The sequence below is a fragment of the Cricetulus griseus genome, chromosome 5 (genome assembly GCF_003668045.3).
Source record: "Cricetulus griseus strain 17A/GY chromosome 5, alternate assembly CriGri-PICRH-1.0, whole genome shotgun sequence".
NCBI lineage: Eukaryota > Metazoa > Chordata > Mammalia > Rodentia > Cricetidae > Cricetulus > Cricetulus griseus.
Window position 1 is genome coordinate 12637126 of NC_048598.1, and position 13459 is coordinate 12650584.

At 41.0% G+C, this 13459-nt stretch overlaps 1 protein-coding gene across 1 annotated transcript in view; it reads right to left on the reverse strand.

Moving 5' to 3' along the window:
- The window catches only part of Dnah14 (dynein axonemal heavy chain 14), a 197374-nt gene that overhangs the window by 98790 nt on the left and 85125 nt on the right, over positions 1-13459 (reverse strand). The window contains 5 exon segments of the mRNA XM_035445296.1: positions 1649-1712; positions 5728-5995; positions 6708-6916; positions 9088-9181; positions 12048-12263. Of these exon segments, the coding sequence (XP_035301187.1) occupies positions 1649-1712; positions 5728-5995; positions 6708-6916; positions 9088-9181; positions 12048-12263 (851 nt within the window).

Genomic DNA, 13459 nt, shown 5'->3' on the forward strand with positions numbered 1-13459 from the left:
TTCTATTGCACATATACCTTTACCATGATATACTTTTATACATGTTTGATGGTTTATTTGATACATATACATGTTTTACATATGCATGCCATTTATTTAGTTTTTATATGTAAACCTTTTTAATTTTAGGTCAATTTACAGTTGAATGTTTACTTGTTGGGGGAGAGGATAATTCATGAAAGACATAGGAAATAGTGATCCACTTGGTATTTCTCTTGGCCAGTCTTCAGGGTTGACTTAGTTCAACATGGCTGCAGACCAGCAGGCAGATTCTGAGGAGACTGTTTTCTAGTTGAGGTTAATCTGGACTCCACATGGCTAATGAGCCATGAATTTTGTGGTGGCAGGATTGATGATGACAAGGTTAAACAGGAGGGTTGAGCCTAATTTCTAACATCTTTCATTGTTTCAATAGTATAAAAAATGTAAATTGTGAAAAACTAAGATATATCAGATTGAAATTCATTAGCAACTATCAGCATATAGCATGTTGGCATAATTCTGTCTGGAACATCTTGCTGTGTATAATTTAGCAAATACTTATTAAATATTTGCTATTTATCAGCCACTCTGAACTAAATGGACATGATGCCATCTTCACAGGCCAGGGAAGAATGAACAAAACACAGAGTTGTGTGAGATAAGAGGAGTAGTAGTGGGCTAACGTGGGCAGCAGAGGTCCTTGTGCTCACAGGTAAGTATGAGGGGAACCTGGAGTAGGACACAGGGCTGTCCCTTCAAGGGAAGGAAGGCTGGGAGTGGACATGCATTCTAACCTGGTGGATTTTGAATATCTGTGAGCCACAGACCACACAGGTTCTCCCCGAGACTCTTCTCATAGGCTTGTTTGTCTCAATCTACAGAACCTATCTGTATGGAAGGTGTCACATGTACCTTACCAAAGTTTCGATACAGTCATCCAATTTTTTTTTTTTAGCTTACCCTTGTTCCCCAAAGAGATTTGTGAATGCTTTTTCATGTGCATGGGGTTTGAATTAATTATCACCACAAATGTTTTCATCAAATTGCACACTGTGCTTAAATATGCCTAAAATAAGTCACTGGGGTCAGACTCCCAAAGTTTGAACCAGCACCAGCTACCTAGTCGTGTTGAGCTGAACTGCCTTCTTGACTGCTGTGGCTTGTCACTCTGCTGGCCATGGAGGTTGCAGAGATTTAGACTGTGGACTCAGCAAAGGTCATCATCCAGAAGAAACATAGGAGTAATTCCATAGCTGTAATGGATCATGCACCTAACTATTGACCTAACTAATCGAGACAGCTGGCATGTCACATTGTCATTCTAGTTTTGTAAGCGAGGCAAGGCTTTAAAACCTTATAACTGGCTCAACATTTCATAGTTTATAAAGGGCTGATACATGAAATAAACTCACATCAATTTTATTCCATCCTAAATTGTGTAAAGGCAAGATGAATATTTTTTATAACAACCTTACTATGTTAAAGTACCATGAAAATGTGATTATCTTTTATTAGCTACAGAGGACTCTAAGTTGGGATAAAATAATGTAGACTTTAATATTATGAAACCACAAAATATGGTTTACTGACAATGAGCCTATGTGTCCTTGGGTGTTTCACATCTAGGAAGGTCTCTAAACACATTTGCTGGATGAATGGAACTCACCATTTTCCTTCATCCTTGAATTTGACTTTCAGAGTTTTTGGATCTTTAGTTGGGATGTTAGCTTCTCCATCATCACCTTAGAAACAACAGGATTTTTGTACAATTAACAACAGCCCTAAAATCCCATAGGCTAATTAATGAGGCTCAACTGATAACATTGTCTAGCTTGAACTGCCATGGAAGGAGTCTTTCCTGCTGGAGTGTCACAAGCAGACTGTGCATCCCTCTCTCCATCCTTGCTCCTGACTCATTTTGTGCAAGTCATCCATTCAATAGAGAAAAGCAGAATAAATCATGACTCGTTCTTTATAGCTTAGCTTTCTAATATTTGTGTGAATATTAAAATATGTCTCTTTTAGAATACTTCAAAACAGAAAAGTGTGAAGAAAAAAATGATAACCCAGTTTCACTCTCCTCCATAACCATCAAAATATCATTGTAATTACTTACTGAATAACAAAGCACACAATGTATTTTCAATTTTAAACTCATAAAAATGAAGAGACTTGTATTCTTATCTTGCTCTTTCATTTTTAAGGCTGTTTTTATGCCATTGTCCTTGGAAATATGATTTTGTTGTAGCAGAAATTGTTAAGCCAATCTCCCATTGTTGGAATTCAGGTTGTTTTTATGACTGTAAATAGTTGTGCTGTGTATAAACCTCTTTGTGCACAAACCTTTGTATATTTCTCCAGTTATAACTCTATAAAAGATCCTAGAACCACAATGCTAAGGTGAATTTATCAGTATTTTCAGCATGTATTGGTAAATAGCTTTAACAAGGTTGACTCAATTGGTACCTTCCTTTAGGGTCATACTCTGGTACATTCCAGACATCAATGTCTATCAAGGGTAAGGAAGTGCTCACAGACCGCACCCTTTCCTGTGGAACTACCGAGTATTTAAGAGTTGCTGCAGCAGGTAGGTGTTGTTTCCTTCAGTGCAGTAGCCATTGAGGAGCCAGATGAGAAGTAAAAGGAGTTTAGAGGAAACATATCTCTTATATTATCCATTTTCCTTCTCCCAAAGCCATGTTTTTAACAATAAAAGTGGATGTGGTGGCTCAAGCCTGTAACTCCACATGGAGGAGGTATAAGTAGGAGGTCATCCTGGTTAGAAGTTCAGGGTTAGCCTGGGCTACATGAAACTCCATCACAAAACAAAGCAAAAGATAAAATAAATCTGAGTTCTCTTTTCTTACTACCACCTGATGGGGGAAGTGCTTCTGTGTGTGGGTTTGTCTTAATGGATGATGCATAAAGCACTGTTTGGCCAATGAGGCAGCAAGTTAGGTGGGGCAAGAAGTCAAGGAGGATTCTGGGAAATGTAGTAAAGAAGTGGTGTCTCAGGCAGGAAGTGACATAGCAAGGAGACTCATATATAAACAAGGCAAGAAGGAAGTGGGCCCCTTCTCTCTTCCTCCAAAGTCACCATGTGAGCCCGGAAAGACAGGACACTTGTCGCTGGCGTCCAATAAGATAAGTCTTATAAAATATATAGATTTATATTAATTAAGACTGATCTAGCAGATGAGAAATCCTAGTCATTGGCCAAGCAGCATTTGTACCTAATATAAGTCTCTGTGTGTTATTTTGGCCACCCACGTGCAGGCAGAACTCAAGCCGGTGGCGGAAAGATTTATCGTAACAATCACCTATTGAAGGAAACGGTTGTAGTTCCCTGTGGAGAAAGCTCAGTGTAACTGTGTTTAGAAACTTCCTGTGATGTTACAGAGGGTCCCAGATGCCTCTTCGTTTGTAGGTTGTTGTCTTGGCTTCTAGCTCAAGTGTGGAAGTGGTTTCCTTCAATTCCTGGTCTCTCATCTTTTAAGCCTGTGGTACTTTACTGACTTTGTGTGTGTGTGTGTGTGTGTGTGTGTGTGTGTGTGTGTGTGTGTGTGTGTGTGTGTAACAGGTATCTTCATAGTTTGAGAATCATTTCTGCTCCTCTTTGGCTGAATCTCCTGGTTTCTGGGGGTTACAGTCACTATGAACCACATTATCCTAGTGCTTTTTTCTCTTCATTGCTATTGGGGTCTTACTGTAAGCTCTGGTGTACAGAAAGCCAGCACTGAACCTTTTGCCAGAAACATCTTCCCCAGGAAATAAGAGTGATTGGCTTTAAAGTTTAGATCAGTATTTGCCACATACTTTCACTTTAAGAGTTTGGGATTATTTGTTTCATTTTTAAGCGCTAGTTCTGAACTTTAATGCCCTGAGAGAAGGGACTCCAGTGTCTCCAGATTGGAGACACCAAGTGCTTCCCAGGACAGGATCAAAACATCTGGCGACCAGTTCATCTAGGTGGGTGATGCTAACAGCCAAGCTCAACTCTACCCTCAAAGCAAGCAAAAAGAAACTGACCCAGAAGACATCACCAGGGGAAGGTTGTTTTCCCTCTTCCTGGAACCTATAAACATGACTACTAAAGGTGCCACAGAAACACATGGGGGAGACCAACCTCTCCCTCAGGTGCTGCATAGGAGCTGAGCATTATTGAAAGCGCTACTAAATGCTGTTAAAACCAGTGTTAATGTAAAGACTAAGTTATTGTGAGCATTCCACCCGATGTTTATCTTCCTGTGAATGAGCATATAAATGCTGGGGGACTGGGTGATGAGATCCCCCTCGACAGCTACTGGACTCTCCCCCTGGTACCCTGCAGCAGTCTCTGGGCACCTGGGTAGTTAAGCACAGTGGAAACAAATGCCAGGAAAATGACTTCTTCGGCAGGTCTGCAGAGGTACGGTGTCCTGGAGGTACTCTCTTCTCAAGGAAAGTCCTTAAAATGACCTTATTCTTTCAGACCTTTGACCCTAAAATTGGTGGGGGTCCAGCTAATTCCTGTGATGTCATTAAGGCATCTTTCCTATCTTCCAAATGCAAAGTGTTTGGCTTCTTTTCAACAGATTTTTTCAGAAGCCAGACCTGTTAGAGCCCCAATTTTAAACCAGCCTTTTGAGAAACTTGCACCCACCCCTCCCAAGTTTTCTGCTCTACTTTTTGTTCCAGAATCTCACTATAACCTGGCTATGAGCAGCTGGCAATGACAACATCAGAGCTGGAATGCTATGCTGTCCCAGAACCTCCACTGCCAAATTAATCAGTATAAACATTTAAATTCAGCCTCACCCAGTCTCACAACATGGACAAAACATTCTTTGAATGTAACCTGGGTGGACGGCCTCAAGTCTAGTTCTCAATTGAGGTCTCATTTAGACTTGGAACTGCATGGCCTGGCCTTCCCTGTCCACATCCTTGCTGGCATTCTGGTCTTAGCTCCCACCTGAGTCACTAAGTTCTGCTTACATTTTAGGGCTTCTGCAGTCCAGTATCTCCGAATATTTTCACATTCTGGAAACCAGTTCTACAGGCTTAAGGATCATATAGGCAGGGTTAGTGACAGTAATGAGCCCTCACTCCTGGCACCACTTTTCTATTAGTCATTTTTCCCATCTCCATGACAAAATGCCGGGAATGAATGGTATTAATGAGGATGGATTCATAAGGCTTGCCGTTTCAGCCATCTCAGTCCATAGTCGCTAGCTGAGGTGATTCTGGGCCTTGGTGGAGCAGACCATCGTGGAGGTGGGATGTCTGGGAAATGTCTGGTTGTTCACCTCATTGTGAACAGCAAGAAGAGAGATCCAGCGAGCCAGCGAGCGAGGAAGGAGCCAGGATGTGATTCTGCTACCTAGCGACCAAGTTTCTTCAGCTAGCTTGTAACAAAAACTCCCAACAGGTGAGCCTTTCGGGGGAGGCACAATGAAACCACAGTGATAGCTAAGGGGTGTTAAGTGTGCCTTCAACTTAAAACACATCCTTAAAACACAACATTCTTGAGTAATCAAGATCTTCTAAAGCTCTCTATATTCTTTTTTAAAATGAACCTCAACACGTATGTTATTGGTTTACCCCTGTGGATGCGCGTCTCTGTTAAAGGGTTTTTAGCTTGTTCTATGTACATGTTGGCTGTTAACTCAATCTACACTCTTCTCGCTTTCACTTTTCTTTCATAAAACCTACTAGGAAGTGACAAGCTGCCACTGAAGAGTGGAGACATAATTTCGTCAGTATGACTCAGGGAAAACTCACTTTTTGCGGTTCCTCTCTTTATTTGCATGAATTCAAATAAAGCGTCTAGAATCCTGCAGAGAGTCATGATGACTGTCAAATCTTGTATGGGATATGGTAAAAACTTTCTGTGCCTCTTCAGGAAATCTAGCCCTTCTTTAACACTTTTTTTAATCATTAATCCAAGACACTCCATTCCTCGCTGACTTATAGTTTTTGAAGTTTTCACAAGCCATGACTTAATGTATGGCTCCCATCCCAGATCAACAGGATCCTAAAAAGCAAGAGAAAACCTCATGAAAACACAAATATATGGCAGTCTTTTTTTTTTTTTAACTTTCACTTCATTATCCCCCACACCATGGCTAGATTCAGATTTATTTAAAGCTAAAACAGCAGCAGCAGCAGCAACAACAGCAAAGAAAAAAAAACCACAACTAAAGGAATCACAATTCTCTGGAGCAATCTTGCTGTTTTAACCATGGTTTGAAAAGAAGACAAGAGACGGGAATCTGAAACGGGAGGCCTGCTGGGGTGGGCAAGCTTCAAGGAACCAGTCAGCCTAGGCAGCCCCAGTCCTCATTCTAATCCAAACCCCAAATCATGTAGATTAGATGGCCAATCACAGCTGCTAGTGAGTTTCATGTATGGAATTTTGGGGATTATGTTTACTAGTTCCAGATCACTGTCTTGGTAATGTTTTCCCAAGTTCTGAGAGTTGTACAGTAAGGATGGCTTCAGGGCAATCTTTCCTTTGCTAGTAAAAGAATTGGTATCAATGGCCTACCTTGTCTGCACTACTGGTGTTCTAACTCCCCAGGGTAATGTTAATGGCAGTTACTACTTCTGGATTATGAGACTTTGGGGGGAAAACCAAGTTTCTGAGCTACTGAGTTTACTCATCAGGGACTAGAAGGCACAACTGAGACAATGGGCTGTCACCCTGAACAACACGCCTTTACCAGGACCGGGCTCTGAAAACTTGCCATGTACACCACTGCACAGCGGGTGATGACAGAGGGGGTGGCGTTGGCGAGAGAGTCCACCTCAAAAATCACCCTGATCTTGCTCGTTAGGGTGATCCTTTCGCTGTTTGCCAGGCACAGCGTTCTGTTTTCATCGAGCACAGTGTTGAGATTTTCTATCCATAAGGTATCAACTGGGCCGTCTAATACAATCCACTGCCAATCGAAATCTGCAAAGAGAAACATTTCCAGTGCAGCTGAGACTAATCTCTGATTTCTCTTGTTACAGTCTCGAAAACTTTCTATCATATTAGAAAACAGCTTCCTGTGTGTGTGTGTGTGTGTGTGTGTGTGTGTGTGTGTGTGTGCGCGCGTGCACGCGTGTGCAATGGGCACACGTGTGAGGGTGTGTATACATGTGTGCACACATGTGCTGTCAGAGGCCTTCCTCTGCCCTTCTCCCCTTTTGCTCATGGAGCCATGCTCTTTCACTGGTAATTTTGGCTGGTCTAGCTGGCCACTTCTTTCTCCTGGTCTCCGATCTCTGCCTCCTGAATATTGGGATTACAGATGCATACATACCTGTTTCTGCTTGGATTCTGGGGATCTGAACTCCAGTGCCATGCATGTGTGCCAAGTACTTTATTTACTGAGCTCCCCTCACCCCCAACCCCACTCCTGACATCTAGAAAATCTTTTCTAAGCTGCAAATATCGATTGTCCCTGGAAACACTGGAGGGAGTGCTTAGGTGACACTTGTGCATATGTTGGGCATGCTTGGCTGTCATGAATGGGACACATGCTTATACAATATGCTTTATTTATGTATACTCTCCAGTATTCATTAACGTCAGTAAATACACTATATGTATGAAATTGCTTTAAGCATTTTCTGGACATTCTTAGATTATTGAAATGTATAATTAACCCTCAAAATTTGGATAGGAGAAAGACACATAGTTCTATAATTTGTCATAATAATATGATTTGTGAATTTGCATCTTCCACTCAAGAATAGGTTTTGGGTATGCTGTTGCTAGGCAATATCAAAGAATCAAGTAGACAGCTTAAACTGTCACACTTAGAACCCAATTCCTCCCTTTCCCACACTATCATAGTCTCCTTGGGGTGATGTAACACCCCTTCCCATGCAATCATAATTTCCCTGGGCTGCTGTAACACCCCCTTTCCATGCCATCATAGTCTCTCTGGGCTGCTGTAACACAATGTCCCTGACTGGGCAGTGTATAAACAGTACACATGTGCTCGTCACAGCACTGAAGGCTGAGGGATGAGATCTAGGTGCTGGAAGATCATCTGGTAAGCTTCTTGGTTCAAAGAGGGAACCTCCCTCTTGCTGTATGGTCACGTGACAGGAAGATTCGTCCCCCTTGAGTCTCTTTTACAAGGACACTAACTCCATCAGGAGGGTCAGAGCACATCTTGTATAAGACACCAAACCCACACGCAAGGGCACATCCCTCAAGACCATTTGCATTTCCCAAGGCCCTACCTTCTAAACTCATTAGCTTGAGGATTAGGATTTTAATGTATAAACTTGGGGGGAAGAAGATGCAAACATCCAGAAGACAGCACTGCATGCTATACTGACAGGCATGTCAATGATTTTAGAGTACCTCTCAGCCAGGGTAAGGGAGGTTGTCATGCAGACAGAAAACAGTTAAGCACCCAGAAGACATTCAGGTGTCCTTGATGAACCAAAGAGCACCATGTAGGATCCAGACAGCCACTGATAAGGAGATGGGCTCTTTCTGCTTGAAATGGCTTGCCTTGCCATTGTCTTAAAACCTCCTAAGAAAAACTTACTGCACCCAATCATTGTACTTTCCTCAAAATGCCATCCCAATTCCCAGGAAAGCAGATGCAGCAGGAAAAGTGGACCACAAACATACTGCTGGCGGATGAGCCATTGTGAGGCTCAGTCTGGGGTAGGAAAAGGAGGCCCAGGCTCTTCCAGTAGAGAGGCAGCTCCTACAGAGCAGGGGCTGGATTATGCGCCCACTCTGCGCATTAGCGATGGATCTGCTGGCATTGTGTGATTCAAGCTGGCAATGCACAGATGGCATCACAATGCTGCTGGGAGACTGTGAGCTGCCACTGCTGCTTCTCATGCCACTATTTCTGCCATCAATGTCATTTCAGTCCTAACTATTCATAAGCTGAAAGGCTACTTAACCTCTACTAGTTCTATATCATAATAGGATACGTAACTACTGCAAAGCTGTTATGAGATTAGAAATTTTAAGCAAACACACGAGGAAGAAGTAAATTGCACAAGAATAAAAATATTACTAGTAAAAAATATAGACATGAATGCAGTTCATGTTGACTCAAAACTTACTATCTACATTAACATGCTGAATTTAATAATAACACTTACCACGAGTTTCTGGAGTTTTAACATCTTTTTCTATTGTCTTCATAAAAATACTGTTATCAGTATCTGCTGTAGCAGAGACACCAACTTGGAAAATCTAAATTATATAATGAGTAATTAGGATGTAAACATTGTACTAGCATTTTTCTGTCTTTATCATCAATGTTAAGTAGTTATTTTAATATGGGCTTCATAATTTAGAAATGTTTTTTGAAACTCTCATGGTAAATACAAAGCAAAGAGGAGATGCATTTAGCAAGTGACTGTAAACAACATAAATTTATGGAAACTCAGTGTCAGAGTATCAGGTATACAGAACAAATATCAATAGACTTAAAGGCTGAATGATTCTAGTACATTAATTCAAGGGACTTTAACATTCTATTTTCACCAATGTCAGAACATCCAGCTACAAAATCAGCAAAGAAACAGCACAGATGAACTTCACCAACTGGACCTTATGACATGTGGTATAAAGCAGCCTACCCAACAGCTACAGGGACTCACACTTCACATCGGCATGAACAACACCCTCCTCAGTAGACAGATCACAACATATGTCAAGTCCCCCAAAATTGCAAAATATTATCATAGTGTTTATGACCACAATGCAACATCTGTAACAACAAAACCGTTGCAAAGTATATGCTAGATCACATTACCTTGAATTCATAGACACCTACCCATCTTTGCCTTCCCAGGCATTGGGATTAACAGTGTGCAACATACCATGCCTAGTGCAACTTAACTTCAAAGAACAACAGAATGATTGAACTTGGTGATATAGGCTTGTCATCCCATCTACTTAGGATGCTAGGAAAGAGGCCTGCCTGGTTACACAATCGAGTTTGAGGTCAGCCAGGATAATTAGGGAGATCCTGCACCAGAAAAGGGGGAGGGGTGTAGATGGGGCTCTCAGTGGCAGAAGTTGTGTTGCCCATGCACAGGACCCTGAATTCAACTACAGTTCTGCCCCACATAAGACAACTGGCCCTTTGAAGACATAAGCAAAAACAACAAACCTTGAGCTGCATTAAGGAGAAAACTTGCATGAAATTAGAGATGAAAACTGAGACATTACAACAGATGCCACAGAAGCAGTAAGGATTAATAAAAATTTAAAATGAAATGCCAACACACCTGAAAACATAACATAAAAGAACAAAATCCTAGACAAAATCTCGCCAAGATTGAATCAAGGAGGAAAAAAAAAAAAAAAACAAAAAACTCTGGGGCTGGAGAGATGGCTCAGAGGTTAAGAGCACCGACTGCTCTTCCAGAGGTCCTGAGTTCGGTTCCCAGCAACCACATGGTGGCTCACAACCATCTGTAATGAGATCTGATGACCTCTTCTGGTGTGCAGATATACATGGGAGCAGAATGTTGTATACATAATAAATAAATAAAATCTTAAAAAAAAACCTCTGAAAGGCCAGTAAAGAGTAATGAGACAGAATCAGTAACAAAACATTCCTCTTCAAACAAAGTCCAGAACCAGATAGCTCCACAACTGATCAGAAAGAAGAATACTAATTCTCCCTCGATATGCTAAAAAGATCAAAGAGAAAAGAATTCTTCTGACTTATTCCATGACACCAAACTGAAAAGAACACAATGAAACAGAAAGCAATGGGCTAATGACCTTCATCAAAACAAATGCAAAATTCTTGGGCAAAACACCAGCAATTCAAATACAATATTACACATAAAGGATTTAGCTATGATCAAGTGGGATATATCCCAAGAATACAACATGCCTTAACACATGCAAATCAAACTCATCATCATGTCATACATACATACAAACTCATAATGCTATCAAAAAACAAATTGCAAAAATGTATTATCACCTCAGTAGATAAAAAAAAAGGCATTTGGTAAAAATTTAGCAAACCTTTATGATAAACTGAAAAAGATGACTCCATTAAGAACATATTGCTAAATGTACTTCATGAGTTTGAGACAATATACGTGGTTCATATAGTAGACAGATGACTCATAACTTTCAATATAGAAAGCATCATATTTCCAATATAAAAAATATCATCAGCTTAATAAAACTGCCTCTTTAAATGACTAGGAGTCCATTTTTAAATCAAAGGGATATTTAATGTAGAAATCTCAACATGCTCAGTCATTCCTTGGTATCTAAAGGGGAGACCGTTTCTAGAAAGCCCCAGAAAACACAAAAATAGAGGGCTTAGGTACCTTACATAAAACGGTACAGTATTTACACACACAACCTACACACATCTTCATGTCGGGGTTACTCAGCCTAATACAGGTTAAAGGCTATGTATGCTGTTGTTAGATTGTTTAGGAGACAATGGTGAGGAACACTTCACACAGACACCATTCCATTTCCAAATCATTTGGATGTCTTTTTGGGTGAATCTGCAGGTGAAATTCATAGATACTGAGGTCTAATTATATTCTCAAATTGTCCTCATTCTGTTTGTAGATTACTTTGTGAGCAGATGCAGCCTATTACTTTCTATCTTTGCTAATCCCTTTGGTTTCAAATATCACCTTTTGCTGATATAGTTTACCTACTGAAAATTACCAATAATCTATAGTTTACCTACTGAAAATTACCAATAATCTCACACTTATTTAGTTATGAGAACACAACTTTCCATTTTTTGCTACTTATATTTACTGTTTAACAAATTTTGCATCAAATAGTTTACTCTTTTTTATGTTTTACAAAATTAGCCTCATTCTTTAATTTGTAAGGTACATTAGTGATACTTGATCACAAGGTTGTTCTCTATTTAGGCTTAATTCTTTTTGCATTCCCTTCAACAATTACCTTCAACTTTGTTCTATGATTTACTGACCATTTAAAAACTACAGAGTAACCCTGTCTTGACAAGCCAAAGAACACAAAAAGACACCCCTAAAACACAATCCCCCAAAACAAATAAACCAAACTAAACCAAAATACAACAAAATAAACTTACACTAGAAAAATCTGTGATTCTTGACAATATCCCGAGAGTACTGCCTCTCTTGGAGTAGTCTGCAGTGCTAGCATTCACATAATTTCGGATTGCTGCTGCTAATAACCCATCACTCCATTCCATGGTGTTAATGTTCAGACGTCCGTATAGTTCACTAAGAGTGACACACTTTGGATTCAAAACACAAACATCTACTTTTCCTTTTTTTCCTATAATCTGAGGACAGGGGATGAGAAATCAAGATTGTTTTTAAAAGGATTTAGTTATACTACAATTATTTAATTTTTTTGCACTGTTGTTGCTAACAGGTTTTAGAAGAAATCTTTACATCAAACAAAACATCTCCATATAGGTAGTTGTTAACAAGAAAGAGTAAAAATGGACTTGTCTTGTTTAAATAAGACACACTATAAAAACCATTAAAACAATCTAAATAGTACAAGTGGCTTCCTCAAGAAAAGACATCTTACTCCACTCCATTGCAGAAAACATACTTTGATTGGGATGTGTATGTTGGGAGACTGGGTAGAGTGTAGTGAAGCCAGGGAGCAGGGTGTACCATTAGTCTACTCGGATCTTATCCATGGGTGCTTGGGCTCCACCTGAAGAGCTGTTCTCTGTTTCATCTCATTTGGATTTAAGAGTGAAGGGGACAGACATGATGCTGGGAAATACAGCCTCACACAGCATAAGGCAAGAGATTAAGAGATTATGGGTACAGGAATCCAAGTTGGTTTCTTTGGGAAATAAGACAGAAAAAAACAAAACAAACTAGACACTCCACCTTCTGTACTGCGGCGGGCGGGCACCCGAGCCTCAGGTGAGTCTGGGCACTGCTCTGCCCCCACAACCTCCCCCATCAACCTCTGTTCGATTCTGCCTGAACTACCCCCCCCCCCCCCGCCCCAAGAAGAGTGGACCTGCCCAGATGGAAGGCCCACCCTGAGTCTGGACACACCTCATCCCTGTCCACCCTCCGCCCTGCTGTGGGCACCCAAGCCTCAGGTGAGTCTGGGCGCAGCTCTGCTCCCCAACCTCCCCCATCAACCACTGCTCCCTTCTGCCTGAGCCCACCCAGGCAAGAGTGGAACTGCCCAGACTGGGAAAGCCCACCCTGAGTCCAGAAACACCCCACCCTTGTCTACCCACCGCCCTCTGCCTTCCGGCTGCCGCCAGAGGCTGAGCTCTCTGCCTGCCACCTGAGAGAGGGTGAGACTCCATTGGCACTCACAGCAAGATCTGAAAAACCCAACACAGAGGATGAAGAAGAGACAGACCTCAAAAATTATCTTAGGAAGATGATAGAGACCTTTAAAGAGGAAACAAGAAAATCCCTTAAAGAAATAGAAGAAAAAAACAAGCAAAAAATTACATGAAATGGAGGAAAAGACAAACCAAAAAAATTCAAGAAG